Source organism: Lissotriton vulgaris, chromosome 1_1 (assembly GCF_964263255.1).
Source record: "Lissotriton vulgaris chromosome 1_1, aLisVul1.2, whole genome shotgun sequence".
NCBI lineage: Eukaryota > Metazoa > Chordata > Amphibia > Caudata > Salamandridae > Lissotriton > Lissotriton vulgaris.
Genome location: NC_141685.1, coordinates 835,925,574 through 835,946,218, shown reverse-complemented (window position 1 = coordinate 835,946,218; position 20,645 = coordinate 835,925,574). Strand labels below are relative to the sequence as shown.

The 20,645-nt window shown below is 48.4% G+C and overlaps 1 protein-coding gene across 1 annotated transcript in view; it reads left to right on the top strand.

The window, feature by feature from the left end:
* The window catches only part of LOC147747979 (guanylyl cyclase C-like), a 501,196-nt gene that overhangs the window by 317,702 nt on the left and 162,849 nt on the right, over positions 1–20,645 (top strand). The window contains exons 17-18 of the mRNA XM_086957493.1: positions 51–183; positions 7,094–7,231. Coding sequence (XP_086813619.1) covers positions 51–183; positions 7,094–7,231 — 271 coding nt within the window. The remainder of the gene's footprint in view (positions 1–50; positions 184–7,093; positions 7,232–20,645) is intronic.

Genomic DNA, 20,645 nt, shown 5'->3' with positions numbered 1-20,645 from the left:
AGACATGTGCATAAACTAATATAGTACGCCACTCTCTCTTCCCCACACAGGGCATGTCCTACCTTCACTCCAGTAAAACTGAGGTCCATGGACGTCTTAAGTCCACAAACTGTGTGGTGGACAGCCGCATGGTGGTGAAGATCACAGATTTTGGCTGCAACACTATTCTGCCCTGGAGAAGAGGTACCTCAAGACATAGGACCTTATTACGATGTCAGTCGGACGAGCGTCTGACCGACTTTGCTTCAGGAGTGGAACCGCCCGACAAGTAGTCAGTGGTTCCACTCGCAATTTTATAGCGGTCGGAAACATAGCCTTTATCATTGCGACTAGGGCTGCGTCCCGGAAAAGGGCCACAGCACAAGCTGCAATTGTAAAGAGTATGTTTCTAAACATCTATGCACCATGTGCCAGGCACCATGTGAAGCCTGGCACACAGTGCATAGATGTTTGGGGTGGGAAACATGTGCCCCCAGGCCACACAGCGGAGGCCTAGAGGGGAGATGGGCCATGCTAGGGGCCCCCAAAGTCACTTTCCGACAGCCTTTCCATTCCGGAAAGGCAGACATTTGTAATTTTGTAATTTTTTGTAATTTGTAATTTTGTAATTGTGTTTATATAGGGCATACATCACCCATAGGTCTCAGAGCGCTTACAGATGCTAGAAAGGTTACCAGAAGTCAGGTGGCTAGAAAAGCCACGTTTTTAGGAGTCTTCAGTATTTCATAAGGTTGGGTTCGGTCCTGATGTTAATGGGAAGGGCATTCCAGGGCTCAGGGGCTAATTTAGAGAAGGATCTATCACCATTCCTGACAGTGCGGACTTTGGGAACGGTTAGGAGTGACTTGTTAGCGAACCGAAGTGTTCTGATCGGACAGTGGTTGACAAGCTTCTCCTCTAGGTATTTGGGGTCTTGTCCATTGATTGTTTTGTGGACTAGGCAACAGATTTTGAAGTTTATGCGCTTTCTAATGGAGAGCCAGTGAAGAGTTCTAAGATTGGGCAAAGATGGTGAGCGGGGGGTAGATCAAGGACCAACCTGGCAGCGGTATTCTGTAAAACCTGGAGTTTAGCCAGGAGGCTCTCGTTGATGGAAGCAAGTAAAGAATTACCATAATCCAACCGGCTAATGATAAGGCCTTGGACTAGGGGCATGCGCGAGGAAGGGGGAATCCATTTAAAATTTTTCCTGAGGCTGCGCATCAGCCCGAAGTTCGTGTGCACTATCTTGTTGACATGGCTGGCCATGGACAGCTTGTCATCTATAGTTACACCCAGGTTTCGGACCGCGGACTTAGGAGGGGGACAGGGTCCTAAAGAAGTCGGCCACCATTCGTCAGTCTGATGTTTGTAGGCATTACCAAAAAGCACGAACTCAGTTTTCCCGGTATTTAGCATCAAGAAGTTATTGGACATCCAGTCCTTGATTGAGATGATGCATTTTTGGAATCTGCGTTTAGTGTCATTAGGATCGGGGCCTAGAGTGATCAGTAGCTGCGTGTCGTCAGCATAAGACACAGTATCAAACCTGTGCGCCCTTATTACTCGTGCGAGGGGGGATACATATAGATTGAACAGTGTGGGGTTCATAATGGACCCCTGGGGAACCCCCTTATCATTATGTTGGCTGTTTGAGGTGAAAGACTCAATTTGCACCTTTGAGCCCCGTTTGGTTAGGTAGCTTTTGATCCAGAGTAGGGCAGGGCCTTCGACACCCATCTCCGACAGACGCCCTAAGAGAATGCTGTGGGAGATGGTGTCGAAGGCTGCCGACAGATCGAGCAGGATCAGGATGGCAGATTGTCCTGCGTCGAGTGTAAGCCTGATGTTATCCACTATCTCTAGCAGAGCCGTTTCAGTGCCATGGTGGGCCCTGAAACCTGACTGGGATTGGTCAAGCAGCTGGTTGAACTCTAGATGTTTACATAGCTGCTTGGTGATTAGGGATTCCATGATTTTCCCGGAGGGAAATGGGACGGTAATTGGAGAGTATTTTGGGGTCAGCTAAGGGTTTTTTAAGAATGGGTCTTATGATGGCCTATTTCCAGTGAGAGGGGACAGAGGCATGGGATAGTGAGAGATTGAGGATTTTTGTGAGATCTGTAACCAAAGCGGGTGCAATTTTAGCGAGAATGTGATAGGAGGCGGGGTCTGTGGGGGATCCGGATTTATTTGAATTCAATGAGTGGGCAACTTCAGCTTCCGAGAAAGGTAGGAATGGCAAGGAAAGACATGGAAAGGAAGTCCGAAAGGGACATCGTAATCTCTACAGTGGTGCCTCCGCAGGCACAGCCTCCATTGTAGGGAATCTGCCTGCGACTGACACCTCGACGGGAGCCTAGATCCTGTTGGAGCCGGCAGTTGGTCCCTCTGACAACATCGCTCTGACCGCCGACATCGTAATCCAGTGGTCAAACCGAGGCTTTGGATGTTGGATAGACTGCCACCGACGGCCTGTCAGTGGCAGTCTGTCCGATATCCTAATCAGGCCCATAGCTGGTAGTTTGTTTGAATTTCAGTACCTGTTTGAGGGGAAGGCGTTCAGAAGAATACTGGAGGATATGTATTAATACCATAACTTGGTCAGAGATTCTCAAGTACTAAGGCAAACATGGACTGAGTAAATGATGACCTCCTACTGTCCTGATTGTAGGTGGTAAGCTGAGCTCAAGTATGGTAAAGCACAGGAAAGAAAGGCCATTCACAAAGTGTTTTACTTTCTTTCTCTGAGAGGCTTGTGAGTTTCAATATGATGATCCTTCTTATGTTGGCCAAGACCCTTCTGGATTACTTTTTAATTTGTGAACCTGTACAAAAGTGAGATCCATTTCAGACAAATAGCAAAGGTCGATCTGTTTCGAATTTCAGCCACATTTATTTAATTTCATTAGGGTGTCCCAACATTAGTACAAAATCCAAAAAACTGAAAATGTCTCAAAACAGTGTACTTTATTGTGAAGGGATAGCCTTTACAATTTACTATCACAAGTCAAGAATAAATACATCAATAAAAAATGCTAAAATGTTTTCTGAAGAAAATAAAACCTGGATGCTCTTTAAACAATGTATACTGAATGGGAAACAACCTTTACAACGCAACTTTTACAACGCACTACCATTACAACGAAACTTTTACAACGCAACATCCATTACAACGCATGCATTTACAACGCAACCATTACAACGCATGACACTACAACGCACACCACTACAACGCTTGCCATTACAACACAGTCATTACAACGCATACCATTACAACGCATAGCATTACAACACATAGTACCCCTACACTATCCAACACTTACCCTACTGTTGCACCCCCTGGAGTTAGAATAGTAATTTATACCCCTACACTATCCAACACTTACCCTACTGTTGCACCCTCTGGAGTTAGAATAGTAATTTTAACCCCTACACTATCCAACACTTACCCTACTGTTGCACCCCCCGGAGTTAAAATAGTAATTTTTACCCCTACACTATCCAATACTTACCTTACATGCAATGTAATGTTATGCGTTGTAATAGTATGCGTTGTAAATGTAGTATGCGTTGTAGTGGAATGCGTTGTAAAGGTTGTTTCAAAGAATTCGTTGGAATGGCATGCGTTGTAATGGTATGCGTTGTAATGGATGTTGCGGTGTAAAAAATGCGTTGTAAAGGTAGGCGTTGTAAAAGTATGCGTTGTAACGTCATACATCCATACTGAATGTATCAGTTACCTTTAAATGAACATTTAAGTCCATGACTCGTTAATGCTTAAGACAAGTATCCAGTAGCTCTCTTGTTAGTTTGATTGGTTGTTGAAATCTATTTTCCTTACCTCCAGGCAGCCTAAATATATTCAGATACACTTTGACTTAATGGTGTTTTATAGGAGGCATATAAAATTGGAGTGTGGCTTGTACAGATAATCAATCAAAAGAAGAACTGAAAAGGTCTTTTAACTGACTTTTAATAGACAGTAACAGAGTGTTGTGCTCTTCATTTTTGTTACAGCATTATTACATCTTCAGGGTAGGTATACAGCTGTGTAATTGCTATACGACAACTGTTTTCAATCGAATGCAGAAATATGGAATCATAGCTAGTGGAGTGATGCTTCCCTGGCTTCCCACAGAGGTTTGATGTGTGCTCAAGGTGACTTGCCTGACGTACTACCTCCATCACTCTCTCTACTCTTATATTATACATATCATTGCTGACCTTCCTTCCAATATTCATTCCTCTGACATGACTGCGGGCCAGAATATGAAACTACAAAAAATAAATAAATAAGTTACAGTACTCAGTGTATCATTTCTCCATTTCCAATACCGTCCTTACATTAAAAAAAAGCTGTATCTAGAAATAATTGAACTTGGTACCATTGTTAATCATTAGATTTGTAGGGTGTTTCTTGTCATTCATGAAGGAATCCAGGCACCTACAGGGTCCAGTTGATTAGCTGAATAGCCAGGTCCCCGGGGACATTTGGAACTCAGGATAAGATGGGGAGGCCCGGAGACGATAGAGTAGCAGGTTGCATGTCTTCGCTGCTAGGTAGGAGAAGGAGAGACCTCTGAATCTGCTACTTCAGATGTGGGGAGTGAAGGTTAGAGAAAGGGAAGCAGAGTGGAGGCGTCTGCAGAGCTGATGGCAGTTCGGGTGATGGTTCAAGTTGCAGGGTCCACAGTTGTTTAGAGACCTTGTTTGCATGGGTCAGGAGAATGAACTGGCATCTGTTCTGAACCGGGGAGCCATTGGAGTTCCCTGAGGTAGGAGGTGATGTGGGTTCATCTAGGGAGTTCTAGAACGAGTCGGGATGTGACGTTCTGTATGGTCTGTAGTCGTCGGAGGTGAGTTGCGATCCCTGCGTAGAGAGCATTGCCGTAGTCCAGTCGGCTGTAGATGGGGGTCTGAGTGATGCTGTGTCTTGAGCTTTGGGGTAGCCATTTGAATATCTTACCAAGCATGCAGAGAATGAAGAAGCAGGAGGAGGAGACGGAGTTGATCTGAGTCATCATGGTTAGTTTGTTGTCCAGAATGATGCCTAAGTTCCTAGTTTGGTCAGTGGGGGTAGGAGAAGGTGCTAGTTCTCAGGGCCACCAGTAAAATGTCCTATGGGGAGCTTTTGTTTCCGAAGATCATTTCCTCTGTCTTGTCCATGTTGAGCTTCATGCAGTTGTGAAACTTGGTCTTGGTATTGGTGGTGTCTTCGGAGAGGGAAAGGATGGGCTGTGTGTTGTCGGTGTAGGCTACAATGTTGAGTCTGTGGGTTTTGATAATGCTGGTCTGAGTTGTCATGTACATGTTGATAAGGTTGGGGCTGAATGAGGATCTTTGTGATACTCCACAGTTGATTTCCTTGTATTCGGAGCTGAAGGGGGAAGGCAGACTTTTTGAGTTCTTCCTGTGAGGAAAGAGGCGATACAGCTGAGAGCAGTTCCTTGAATGCCTATTTTGTTCAACCTTCTTATGAGTGTGTGGGGGTGACATATCAATAGCAGCTGAGAGGTCTAGCAGGATCAGAGCCGCAGTCTCTACTCAGTTGATTAGGGCTTGAATGTCATCAGTAGACTGTCTCTGTGCTGTGGTTGCTGCAGAAGCCACAATGGGAGGAGTTGAGTAGGAGATTCCATTCCAGATATGAGGAGAGTTGTTGTTTGATGGCGTTTTCTAATACTTTAGCCGGGAATTGGAGCAGGGAGATTGGTTGATAGTTGTTGATTTCGCCGAGGTATGACGATGGTTTACTTAGCAGGGCGTTGACTTCTGCTTGTTTCCAGTTCTTGGGGAAGATGGGCTTATCAATTGAGGTGTTGAATAAGATGGTGAGTACGTAGCTGATTCTGGCTTTGCCTAGGTTGAAGATGTGGTGAGGGCATGGGTCAATTGGTGCACCTGAGTGGTCCGAGGTCATGGTGGAGGTGGTGTCCAGTGGGGCGAGCTGGCTCCATTAAGTTAGTTTGATGTTTGTGGTGGATTTCATAGAGATACTGGAAAAATATGTGGGGTGAAATTCCAGTCCTTTAGTACATCCTTGCCACCTGTGGAATTTAACTAATGATCATTGGTTTTGTAAAATGTAAAACTGACTGCATTATGTTCAAATCAAATCAAACAAAGCTTTATTTGATTTCTATAAGGAAAATCATAAAAGCATTATGTTACTATCTTTCGTACTGCACACATGCATATTATTAGTGACTGTTAACATGATGCAGGTTTGAGTGTTCAATTAAAACTGGTTTATGGAAATAAATCTACAATGACCTGCCTTTGACGTTAACAGTGGTTTTATGTAATTTCTTGTTATTCCACTGTGGTTATATAGCTTGTGATTCCACATCTTCTGCCCCTGTGATTTTGTTCAAATGACGCCATTGGAAGGAGTTCCCTGAGGTAGGAGGTGATGTGGGTTCATCTAGGGAGTTCTAGAACGAGTCTGGATGTGACGTGAACGATGTGAGATAATTTAGCTGCCTCATCCAAAGAGCTCTTGTTTTGGACATTATTTTGTTGGGTGATCTTAATCCCCGTGATTATTGCCTGGAAATACTTCTTCCAGGGGTCTCTTGCCATAGATATGTTGTTCTAGACATCCTAATGTTTGGTGATCTCCATTCACAGACAGCTGTCCAGGAGATCAGGGTGTTGTGTGATATCTAGGTGATACTTATGTTGAGTGATATTCTTCTACCCAGAACTTGCCCATGAGTTCCATATGGTAGACAATCTGAGGTCAATAATGGCTTATTTGTGGAGTCCTTGTCCAGGAGATCGTCATGTTAGTTGATCTTCCACTAATAATTTGGGCTGACGATTCTTATGTTGGGTCATCTCTTTCCTTTGACAGATTTGACCTATGCTCACTCAGAGATTGTCCTGGAAATCTTTGTGTTGGCTGCTTTTCATCTAATGAGGGACTGGATGGGATAATTTTATTGAGTGATGTCATTTAGTTGAGAGATTGGTCAATTGATACATATGTTGGATGATATTTGCCAATTAAAAGCTTGTTTGAAAAATCCATATGCTGAAAAATTCAGAACCAGGGGTGAATGCTTCCCTTTAAGCTGAACATCTTTCCCTCTCTTTTTTCTCTCCCCAGACTTGTGGGTGGCTCCTGAGCACCTTCGTCAGGAAGGAGTGTCTCAGAAAGGTGACGTCTACAGCTATGGAATCATTGCTCAGGAGATCATCCAGCGCAAGGAAACCTTCTACACTGAATGCTGTCGAGACCCAAAAGGTAACCAGAATCAGCAATTTTCATTCAGTGCCCAGTTACGTGGATAGATTTTCTGGTCATGCTCAAAGGAGCATGAATGGTTATAAGAAGTGAATGCATGTTAATTGCTTCTTTTCAAATGAACAAGGTGGTATCATAAGACATGTCTTCGCCGTTTCCTTAGGGCACCACACCTAAGGGGCAGCAAGAGCAGGAGCTGTAGATTGAGTGGAATAAATTTGCTTCTGGTGCTGATATTCCTTGTGCCATTCCTGTTAATAATATTAAATTCCCACATTCCCTTCCATCACCAGCACCACAAGTACGGCAATAATACGAACTCATAATTCATTACCACTGACCGAAATGCAGATCAGGCTGGATAAGTTTGGTATTGTAGTATGCCACAATTTTTGCTACAAATACGAAGGCTGATCCATCGATTGTTATAATTCTGATGTTTGGAGGGGAAACAACCTTTACAACGCAGTCATTACAACAAAACATCCTTTACATCGCATGCCATTACAACACAGCCATTACATCGCATCTCACTACAATGCATGTCATTACAACACAGGTCACTACACGCATGCCAATACAATGCAATATAAGGTAAGTAATGGGGAATAGTAATTTGTACCCCTACACTACCCAACACTTACCCTACTGTTTCACTCACTGGAGTGGGAATAGTAATTTCTACCCCTACACTATCCAACACTTACCCTAGTGTTGCACTCATTGTAGTGGGAATAGTAATTTTGACACCTACACTATCCAACACTTACCCTTCTGTTGCCCTAAAAGTAATATGCGTTGTAATGGTATGCGTTGTATTGGTATGCGTTGTAATGGAAGGCGTTGTAAATGTAGTCTCTAAAAATGCGTTGTGATTGCATGCAATGAAAAATCATGCGTTGTAATGGATGTTGCGATGTAAAAACTGCGTTGTAAAGGCATGCGTTGTAAATGTTTGTGTTGTAACATCACACATTGGTTTGGAGGGGTCAGGAGTTGTTTTTTTCCTGCTTTCCGTTTTCAGCATGTGATTGCCTTGGGTTTTGTATCAAAAGTATAAAATAAGGGGGCGTGGCCAAGATGGCGACCTAGGCGGACACGAGACCTCGGGGCTCCTCGTTCCGGACCCCTTCCCACAGCCAAATTGTGCATTATAGTCCCCAAAATTTGCACGGAAGTGGCCGTAGGGCAAGAGGGGGCACGGAGCTTCCTCCGGAACAAATTCAGCGGCTCCACTTCACTGGGCGACATTAATCCAGCCTAGAGACCTTTTTTTTTTAACAAACTTTATTGTGCCATTTATTTAGGGTGCATTACATCACTGCAAATGGTCTTGGCAGTTTACATTTTTCATCATGGTGCAACATGAACCATTGAACATTGTAATGAAATGTATATACTTAGAATCTTGCACCCAACAGTTCCATGACATAAAAATATACAATATGAGAATACACGGCATTTATATTCATCCATGTTAGTTACTGATGTCACTAACGTGTTGTGACATGAATTTGTATTTATATACTCTGAAACAAACTTAACTACTTCCTCCCTCTCCCTCCCCCTTCCTGGTCTGACAGTGTGGTGTTGTCTAATTAGTCTCTTAGTCATGTGGTAACATGAGTGCCAACCTATATCCTTGGTACATCAGGGCCTTTCCACGTAATCTATTCTGATCTTCCCTGTTGGTGTGATGAATTTCATGGCGGATCAGGGTAGTGGATCTAATAACGGAAGTGGGATGTCCGATTGCGTGAAGTCCTCTAACATTACGTCCCAATCCATGGAAATAGAACGCTTTCACAATCCCCTTGCCTTCTCCCGTCTAAGTGCAGCGCTTTCCGCGCTACCCGACCTGATATCCTCTTCTCTCCATATTTGTAGTGGGGGGCTCCTTGGGGATTTCCATCTCATAGTAATTGTCCTGATCCCTAATAAGCATGGGCGAATTTTGCGAATCTCGCGTTCGCGAATTTTGCGGATTTGCGAACTCGCAATCCGCAAAATCCGCGAATTCTCGCGAATTTGCGGATTTTTTTTTTTGTGTTTGCGCGGGTTTCTGCCAGTTCGCGAGGGTTTTGTACAATGTCGCAAATTGCGAACTTACCTGTCGGGTCGCAAGTTTCGCGAACTTGTTGTTTCTACGTGTCCAGCCTGTTTTGGACACTCTTCTTCATCACTGCCACTCTCTGTCACCACTGCCACTCTCTGACTACTCATGCCACCCTCTGGCCCACCCATGCCACCCTCTGTTTCATCACAGCACCCTCTGGTTGTCCAGTCAGTGTACATTATTGTGGCAACGCAAGCACACCTTCCCTGCCTCAAGTGACCTGAATTAATTTGGGGCTGATTAATGTGTCACAGAATATTTTTTTAGCTGGCACCTGCTTCCTTAGTGCTTCCTGATTAGTGATCTTTTGCACTTGCTAAGTGCTTTCATTGTTGCAAAATTAGTTACAACACCTGCCCTGCCCCAACTGACAATAATGAATTAGGGGCTGATTAATGGATTTGAACCTCCAGCCTGGCTCCTGCTTGTCTCCCTTAGCTGTAATTCAGGACCTTTGTGGCATATGTGTAACTATTCTGAGGTTCAGAGCAGGGTCACATAATAGTTGCAACTGGCAACTGAACTCTGGAGGGGCCCCTCAGGAAGCACTACAGGAAATGGCTACTAATGATGAGCCTGAACTTTTGAACCTGGTAAGTAGTTTCAGTTTTGCTAAGATTGTATTTCTGCAATTTTGCACTTATTCGCGGGGCGCGAAGTTGTACTGGGAAGCCGCGAACTCACGCGAACAGTGCGAGCAGTGCGAGCAAAATCCGCTACTCGCGGATTTGCGGATTTTGCCGGAGATTCGCGAATCTCGCGGATTGCGAATTTACCGAAAATCCGCAAAATCCGCGAGCGAAACGGATTTTCCGCCCATGCTTAATCCCTAAAATAAGCGCTAAGTCTAGAAATCTCAGCTGCACCCTCTGGGCCTTGGTGCGCTTGCATAGACCCAATGAGCCCTCCAGTACGCTGTCTGTCATTGGAAGGTGTGTGATTTCTCCCAACATGTTGCAAATGTGTCCCCAATAATCTTTGAGGTGCGGACAAACCCATAGCATATGTATGAAACCAGCCTCCTCCTCCTTGCATCTCGGACAATGGTTCTGGGCCTCTGGGAACATGCAGTGTATCTGTTTCTGGGTTAAATACGCTATACTCATGTACCGTGTGAACTTGAGTTTTGCATTACGGGACACCCACTTGGGTTGTTCTAAAATACCCTCCCAGGCTTTATCGGGGATTACCATATCTGTTATTTCTGCCCATTTCCCACGAAGGTCCTCAAGGCAAATAGAGGCATGCGTTCGTATGCCGGTATATGTCCACTTAACTAGGTATCCACCCCTCCCCATATAATATAACAGATGCACCATGTTCCAGCCTAGAGACCTGATTCATAAAATGACGCCCAGACGGAGAGGATTCTAGCGCAGACTCATCCGAGCCCCAGCCAGCAGCGACACCAGCGCCTCCACGGCTACTTGCCGCCCTCCACCCCGAATGCAGTGAGTGGGCTGTGGCGGTGAGGGGGGGCACATTGGTGATCCCTCTGAAGGGCGCCTCGCACACCGGAGGGCCACCTGTTACTCCTGGGCGGCGACATGAAATTGAGGCCAAGGCTGCTGAGCCTGGGCGGGCGCGGGTGGGCGCCTCTTCCCCGTGTGCAAGGCAGGAAGCCCCCGTACTAGACCGCAGGTGCGGCATCGTCAACGCTCCAGCAAGGCCCCGAGATTTACTGCCCCCACAGCTAAGCACTACACGGCAGGGAGATCCAGACTTGGTTTGGCGGAGGGGTGACGGGCCGATCGCCTGGGCCGGCCCGCGATTTGGTGGCAGTGGAACCTACGGAATGCCTGAGGGAGCAGGGTGAGCATTATTCTCTATGAAGATATCTTCCCCCCGGGACAGAGCAGTGCCAAGGCCAAAAGGGTGGACAGGGCCAGCGCACATTGGGGGCGCCCTGTAGAGTGACGGAGCCATAGCAGTGGAGGGTCCAGCGCTGCCGGGGAGCTGGGGCCACGCTACAAGGAACTGGCAAGCTGGGGGGGCCAAAGACACTCAAACCCCCAGTACACGGCCCCACAGTAATCATGTAGTAGCACTTGCATTCAGGGATCCTATCGGGTCAGTTGGACCCCAACTACATGAGAAGGCCGCACCTAGGCGGCTTGAGCATGCTGCTGCAGCGGAACGGCACCTACCAGCCTCCCAACTTGACGAAGCGGGGTGGGCCCTGGGATCCCTACGAGCCCCCCCCAAGAGTGGGCGCACACCTAGCACAGATCATAGTGCGGTGACTCCGCAAGTCTTTGAAGGGGGGTGAATATACCAGTCGCAACTACTCAGGACCCACGGTGATATCTCCTTTGCAGTGCCGGTGAGCATCAGGGACGGTGACCCAAGTCAAGATACCCTATCATGGCCACAGCACGCAAAAAGGGGAGCGCACACTTACGGACATGCTTCTTAAAGGCCCCAACAAGGGCGGCAGAGGGCCCCCTTCCCCCTCCATCTCAAAGCAGCAGGCAGATCACGAGGACGGGGAGGCGCAGATCACCCAAGCATTCCTGGAGATACTTTTCAACTCTCTACGCGAGGACTTTCACGCGCTCAAACAGGAGGTAGCGAGAAAAGTGAGGGAGTTACGTTGCGAAGTAGATGGGCTGGGGGAGCGGGTGGCAGCCGTTGAGGAAAATGACCAAAGCAGAAGCGAAGAAATGGAACACCTCCAACAGGAACTCATCCGCCTTAAGGACCAGCAAGTGGACCTTCAAGCGCATGCTGAGGACCTGGAGAACAGGTCAAGACGCAATAACATTCGGGTCCGGGGTGTCCCTTTGAAAGCAGAGGGGGGCTGATGTAACCCACTACCTGCAGGGCCTATTTCGGGAGATTCTAGGCAAGAGTTCCGACTTTGAAATCGGTATTGATCGGGCACACAGAGTGGGTCTGGCGAGGCGCGTGCCTGCTCCCCCCAGACATCTTGGCCTTCCTGCTGGACTTTCCCCTGAAGGAGCGGATCCTTCGGGAAGCAAGATTGAAACAACCACTCCAACATCAAGGACACCCAGTGGCATTATTCCAAGATTTGTACTCCATCAATCTTCAAAAGCGGAAAGCGTTCAAAGATGTCACCTCTTTCCTGCTAGATAAGGGGATACCCTACTCCTGGGGTCATCCCTTCCGCTTGATCTTCAAATGGAACAGGGCGTTACATCAAATTAGATCCCTCCAATAGACTTGAGTCCTACTAGGCCTTGAACTTCGCGAACCAGACGCCTCCTTAGATCATTCTCAAAAATCGCAGAGAGGAGGATGGCAACGAGTGGGCCGAAGACACCCGCCCACAGCAGATATGAAACCAGGCCGCACAATTATGTCAAAGGAACGTGCCTCGGCCCTCGACCTGGTGACCAGAGACACCTCGCCTCTTGCATGATTTGATCTACAGATGGGGACATACACGCATTGACTCATAGCTGGCTGGGGGGGATGGGGCAGGGGTTGGTGGGGGTGCACGCTCATACAAGTGTTTTGATCTGGGGAGGGATTGTTGGGGGTGGGGGCTGGAGGGGTTCGGAGAGCAGTGAGGGGGGAGTGAACCAGTGTGCCAAAGGGGGGAGGGTCCCAGTGTTGTGCCATACAGGGGTAGTTCCCCTCTGACAAGGCTGTCCTTCAACACGCAGATAGTATGATGGGAGCCACTCTGAAGGTTATTACTCTAAATGTGAGAGGGCTTAATAACCTCATTAAAAGGCAAGCCATTTTATCGTACCTCGAGAATTCCGGCGCTTTGATCTGTCTCCTACAAGACACACATCACCTGTACAAAGACTGGCATAGGATGCAGTCCCGGGCATTCCCTCAGCAGTTCTACTCCTCTACCACTGATAAGAAGGAAAGGTTAGTTATTTTGTTTGCTAGGAACTTTCACGGCCGGGTGGGAGATAAAGTAGCAGAAATCAGGGGTAGGCTGTTGGCATACAATATACGGGTGGGTGGTATGTCCCTGATCATAGGGTCCCTATATGTCCCTAACTCAGGTCAAGAATCTTTTCTCTAAGGCGCCCTATCGGAGATTCTAAGTCCCCAAGAAAGATACACCCTAGTGGGGGGCGACATCAATTTGGTCATGGATCGGTAGTCAGATAGATCAGGCCACCGCTTTGGCTCAACTGGAGCGATCTCTCCTGAAGGGAAGCATTGGATGGTCCAAAGAGGATTGTTGGATCTCTGGTGAGAGGCGCACCCTCAGGACACGCACTACACATTCTACTCGCACGTGCACCACACCTATGCCAGACTAGACCACTTTATAGGGACTTCGGAGCTCAACACACTAGTAGACGGAGTGGACATTATTCAAACTGCCATCTCAGATCACGACGCAGTGGTAGTGACAATAGCAGTCCCCCGGACTAAGACACCTGGGGGAAGGTGGCGACTGCGGGAGGCCTTATTACAAAGGGAGGGAATAGCCCAACAACTACACAAAAGAATTACTGACTATCTCGCACTCAACGACAAGCCGGACACACCCTTGACTGCAGTTTAGGGAGCACTTAAAGCAGTAGTACGAGGGGAACTGATAGCTATCTCAGCGGCGGAAGCCAAAGAGCGTAAAGAAAAGCGGGAATCATTAATTGCTACTGTGACTGAACTCGAGAGGGTGCACATCCACACAGGAGCTCCTAGGATTTGGAGGGAATTGAAAGCTGCTAGGGTGCAACTAGCCGGCTGGACCTTGATCGAGCCGAGTACGCAGCCCTGCGGCTCCGACACACATACTATGTAGGAGGCAATAAAACAGGGCATCTCCTTGCAAGTACGCTTAGAGCTAGGGTTCAGCGGTCTAAAATCACAACCCTATACAATGCTCAGGGAGAGAAGCTGGGCGACGATCACCAGATAGCTGAGGCCTTTAGAGAATTCTATGCATTGCTTTATAGTGCATATAGGTCTATCGACAAAGATCGGGAGGCTTACCTGTGTGAGGCAGCGACGACAGCTATCAACGCAGCTGGGGCCGCCAGCCAATCAGGTTAGAGGAGGTGGTCGGCGCGATCTCCCGTCTCAAACCTCTAAAGTCGCCTGGGCCGGATGGCTTTCCGGCCGGCTTTTCTAAAACTTTTGCTCACTCTTAGCACCGCTTCTCACCCAACTTTTTAATTCATTCCAAGGGCCTGGCTCGATACCCCCTGATATGTTAGAGGCTGATATCATGTTACTGCCTAAGCCGGGTAAAGACACCACCCAATGCGCCGCTTACAGACCTATCTCCTTACTCAACTTAGAACTCAAACTCTTCACAGGGGTACTCGCTTACAGACTTACAGGCACATGCATCAAAACTTTTTGCAATCGCAAATGGTGCGAATCGCAAAAATCGTCCGTTTGCGATCGCAAAATCAGCTTTTGGGATGCATCAAGGGTGAATTGGTAATTTGAGAATTCCCAAATATTTGCGAGTTCTCAAATTGCAATTGCATTTAAGGAATCGCATTTTGCGATTCCTTAAATGCAATGCATGAAAGTTTTAAAAATAGCGATTTCGCAATTAGAGGGAGCAAATTACCATGAGGTTGAACCTCATGGTAATTTGCGAAAACTTTGAAAAATGCACTTTTGTGCATTTTTCAAACTTTCATGTTGTGCACACACATGCCCTTAGGGCATGTGTGTGCACAACATATGTGCACATATTAATTTCAGGTGTGCAACAGGGTGTCCTTTGGACACCCCTGCACCCTTGAAATCGCATTCTCAATTTCCGATTCGCTCATTGCAAATCGCAAATAGAGAATGTCTTCCCATTCATTCCTATGGGCCTCTAAGCCTATAGGAATGAATGGGGAGGCATTCCTTAATTGTGACTCGCAATTTGCAAGTCGCAATTAAGGAATGTTTAGAAATCGCACATTTTTTCAGCGATTTCTTCATGCATAGGCTTTTGCGATTTCTTAATTGCGATTCCTTAAAAATCGCAAGTAAGAAATCGCAAAAGCCAACAATGATGCATGTGCCTGCTAGACCACGGCTACCTGGCATCATTGAATCAGATCAGATGGGTTGCCCAACGCACTCACATTCCGATAGAAGTCAATCAGGGGGAGACAGATGGGACTGCCCATGGGAGCAGCTGTTCAGCACATCCTATCGCTCTGGGGAACACATACTTGGCCTACACACACGGGATGGCTAAATAAATTATGGTACACGGTGGGCATGGAGCGCATACAAGCCAATCCCACACAGTCTACGGCTTCCTTCAACACGGTTTGGCTACCTATTCTGTCCCTCCTATCAACGGAATTCAACGAGGTTACATGCCCAAAGTATCTTCGCCTCTTGCGACTTACTGACACATTGACCCCAAAAGACGCCCCTGAAAGGTAGACAGCTGGTGGCCCTCACATACGATGGCCTAAGAAGGCAAGGACATGGCACACCAGTTATGGGGGGGGGGGAGTTCAAGGGGAGGGATATTTTTGTTCTTTCTTGGCATTTTGGGATGGGTAGTGGTTTACGTAGCGGGAGCCTCGGTCCTGCCTGCATCCATGGACACTCGCTACCCCAACAGACTTTGTTACATTGCGTCAATTTAAATGGGATGGGTTGGAACCTGGGGTTAAGCTTCAACGTGCCTACATGGGAGTATATGAGAATTGTAATGTATCTGGCTCAATGCCAAAAATCAATAAAACAAGGTTAAACAAAAAAAAGTATAAAATAATAAGTCAGTGGTCACTGCTATGCCCAGTGGTTGGTGTGTAAAAGAATTAGTCCCGCTGCCCAAAGCTCTCCCCGCCAGGCCGAATTTAGTATTGGTGGCGCCCGGTGCAACAAACTTCGCCCGCCAATGAGGTTCTTCTCCAAGGATCCCCTCACTGCCACTCTCCAATGGTGCCCCTTATCACTTCCTAGATCCTCTCACACATTTAGTGCTACACACCCCAATGTAGGATGTCAAACCATAACATCACACACACAAAGTATAAAAAGACAATATATGGCACAGCTGTGGCAAATCACTTTCCCCATTCTCATTATCTGTGCATTAAGAAATGTAAAGAAGGTAATCTGGGAAAGTTCTCTGCTCACAATGGTATGCACTAAACTAATTAAGTGTGTCCACACATTAAACTGCAATGAAAATCAATTGCGTTTGCAAGCACGCACACCAGCAATCTCACCCAGAGGCATGCACTCACATACAAGCATACAGTTATACGCAAAAGCCTATTCTGATGCACTGGTACAGTATTTTTCAAAGCCAGACATGTAGTATATACTTCACCATCAGCCGTAACCGTAAGCATGTGTAGCACGGAAGCCACCAAATAAGCTTTCAAGCACTGTAGATTAAAGTGTTGTGTTAAATCCTAAAAGGAGTGTGACGTTTTCAACGTTTTCATAAACACCATAAACTCAGGATGAGTTTTGTAAGCCTCTAAACAAATGATCTGGCTGTGCTCACCGATTTGAAGGCACACAGTGCACTCAGATATAAAGTACTAAATACAGAGACATGTCTCACAAACATACATAAACACTGATTTGCATAATCATAGAGTCACACACACAAAGAATAATGGAATACATGTACCTGAGGGCACATCGTAACACACTTAACTACACAACTTCAAAAGGGATTTCCCTTAGTCTTATTGCACAACACAAATAAACAGATGTTCCAAGAGCTATAGCTAGGCCTTACAATAATTCACTCTGCTGCAATGGCCCGTAGTAGGGATTTATTTTTAACTTCACATCCTTTCACTCAACAACCATAATTCCCAGGACGTATTACTCAGGAAGATAGCAGCACTGCAAACCCGTACTGGCGCAGAGTGCACAGATTGCTACCCTGCAGGGAAATGGGGCGGTTTACAGGTGAGCTGTCCCTGCCTCGCGCCTCCCAGCTGCTCCTCCCTCCCAACATCCCCATATATGGCGGCCACTGCGAGGTGAGGAGAGCGACCCTTGACCTTACTAGTAGGTCGCTCCCCCACCACACAGCTCCGCCCTGTGTGCCCTGATGCTGCTGCTGCTGTAGAAGTCGAGGCCCTCCTCCACCCGCAGGCTACCACCTGCGCCTCATCCATGGTGGCCAGTGGTAGGCCTTTGGTCTGTATCTCTGTCATTGTCTGTTCCCTGTATTACCCGTCTGTGCCTGTGTTGCTTGCCTTCTGTTTCCCCCTCGCTGCCCCTGATTTCTGCCCATTTTTTGCCTTCTGTATCCTTCTGTTGCCTTCTGTTTCCTGACTTGTGGCCATTTTGCCTTCTGTTTCCCCCTCGCTGCCCCTGATTTCTGCCCGTTTTTTGCCTTCTGTGTCCTTCTGTTGCCTTCTGTTCCCTGATTTCTGCCCATTTTTTTGCCTTATGTGTCCTTCTGCTACCTTCTGTTCTCCGATTTCTGCCCATTGTTTAGGTCTCAGCTATCGTAGGCTGCGCTTGCACAGTCTCGCTGGCTAGATTTTATGTTTCTTAGTATGAAGCTTAAACTCGCCCCTCTTCTCCATTGGCTGGCTTCCTAAACGGCGGCCAGCCATTGGAGAAGAGGTTTGTCTGTCAATTTAAGCCCCGTCTTTTTCGGATTGAGGGGTGTGTTTTTCCGCTTATTTCTCTCCTCTTCCCATTGGCTGGAATGTAAACACAACAAGTCAAAGCACACCCTTTGTTTACCTTCCAGCTAATAGGAAGAAGGGAGAAAGAAAAACACGCCCCCCAGTCTGAAAATGACAGGGAGTTTCAGAGATCCATTTCTGCTTGACCTCGGAGAAACATGGTGGTGTTCATGGCGTGGTCTGAGGTTCCTGGACGTGTAATGCCTCCTGAAACGTAACGTTTGCTTTTCTAATTTGTTCACTTATAAATTCCTCCTCCTGTATCATTACTGTTCCTATTGTGAAACGCTCTGGCACCACCGGGACAGAACCCTGGTCTGTAGGGCTGCTGAGGCCGAGCACGCCCCGGTGAGCCACCGAGCCTCACCCGCCTAGCCGCTGCCATGGAGACTGGCTATAGCCGTCCAAGCGTCCTCCAGAGAACACACATGGGCAGTTCGACCCCGTACCCCCACATCCCATGGCAGCACATTGCACGATTGGAATAACAGCTTCTCTGGGCTAACCACAGGAAGCTGAGCTTCAAGGTACGGACCGATGGCCGAAGTGTTGCGGGGCTCCCCAAGGCAAGTGGGAGCCCCATAGTAATATTGGTGAGGTCAGGCGGCCTGAGGCACATTGTCCGCGCCTGGCCTCTGCTGCATGTCGCACAAGTGAAAGCCACGCAACGCTGCCACCCACCCGCGGGAGGGAGCCCGCACTTCAGTTGCCATTGAGTTGCTGGACTCCTAGAGGCGAGCGGGAGCCCGTGACACCAGCAGAACGGTTGGGGGCCCGAGACACATTGTCGTGCCTGCTGCCTGATGAGTACGCAGCGGACCTGGCGCGATGCATCCGCCCGCCCACCCGTGGGAAGCATGGCCCAAGATCCCAGCCCTACAAGAACTCGGACAGCCACCGTAGTCGGACACAGGTCGCATTGATCTGCCATCTGCCCGCACCCACGCAGTGACCGCCCCGCCGCACCCTGGCAATGAAAGAATGTAGTGGGACGCCGCCCCCGCAAACACATGAGGAGCGGAAGACCCGCGAATCCGGTACGCCCTGCTAGGAGCCCCTGGAGAGCCCGGTGAGTCAATACTCTGACCCGTAATTCTGTGTTGGGTGGGGGTGGGGCGCGGGGTGTAAAGGAGGGAAGGGGAGCCTCTGTATCTCCGGGGAACACACTCATCCGCAACCATGGAAAACAACCTCCCTTGACAAACGACCTGGCGCCCTCCCCAATTTAGCCCATGTTAACCCAGCCGCCCCAACGTTTGGGCAGGTTTTGTAAAGAGCCCCAGAGAAGGGCCTAAGTATTGTTAAAGGGCCCAAAGGGGCCCGTGTCTTACTTCCCCGGTGCCCATTTTCAGAGTTGTCCTGCAAGTGCGCAGGCAACTCCAACGTTGGGGGCAAGTGTGTGTGTGTGGCTCTGTGTGTGTGTGTGGCTCTCAGTGTGTGTGTGGCCCTGAGTGTGTGTGTAGCTCTGAGTGTGTGTGTAGCTCTGAGTGTGTGTGTGTGTGGCTCTCAGTGTGTGCTTCGCTCTGAGAGTGTGTGTGGCTCTGAGTGTGTGTGTGTGCCTCTGAGTGTGTGTGGGGGGGGTTCTGTGTGTGGGGGGGCTCTGTGCATGTGTGGGTCTATGTGTTTGTGTGTGGCATTTGCAAGAGATTAAGCAATTCCATTTATTTTTCTGTTTTCAAAACCAACACATAAATGAAAATGTTGTATTTACAATGCCAATAGCTCTAACTTTTGCAAAGGCGAGACCGTTGTATTGTAAATGCTTGTTCCTTTTGTTTCCCCCTCGGTGCCCCCGACTGTGCCCTCACTATGCCCGTCCCCGCCGCTGCGTCCCCTGCGGCCCGCTCCCTCACTGCCCATTCGCTGTCCCTGCCTCCCTCCTCCCACCTCCCAGCTGCTCCTCCCTCCCACATCCCCATATATGGCGGCCACTGCGCGGGCCCGTCTGTGCCTGTCCGCGTCTGGACCACGCACAGCACCAGAACCCCTGGCCCCCGCGAATGCCACGACTCCCAACTCCGCTACGATGCCAACATCCTCCACACACTCAACTCCGGACGAGAACACACCTGCTACCAGGCCACCCCGAAGCGCACCCAAGGACCCTTCACCTGCTGGAACTGCAGCTTCACCAGCATCCGCCCGCCAAACCTCCGCCCAGGAAAGAGCCCAACTACCTCAGATGCATTCTCCTCAACACCAGCTCCGCCAGCAAACACGCTGTTGAACTCTGGGACCTCCTCGACTCAACCTCCCTTGACGTCACCTTCCTGACAGAGACCTGGCTGAACCCCTCCTCAACACCCGACATCGCCATAGCCATCCCAGAAGGCTACAAGATCACCCGCAGGGACCGCACCAATGGAGTAGGAGGAGGATTCGCCATCATCCACACGAACATCCTCAGAGTCACGACCAACACCAACGACACCCTCAGCACTGCCGAAGACCTGCACTTCCAAATCTGCACTGACCCCAACACCACCCTCAGAGGAACCCTCATCTACAGACCCCCCGGACCCCGTCCACAGTTCAGCGACTCCATCGCCGACTTCATCAGCACACACGTCCTCCCCTCCACGGACTACATCCTCCTCGGGGACCTGAACTTCCACCTCGAGAACAACAATGACACCAACTCCACCACCCTGATCAACAAACTCGGACTCATGACAGCACCCACCCACGCCGCCGGCCACACGCTTGACCCCATCTTCTCCTCAAG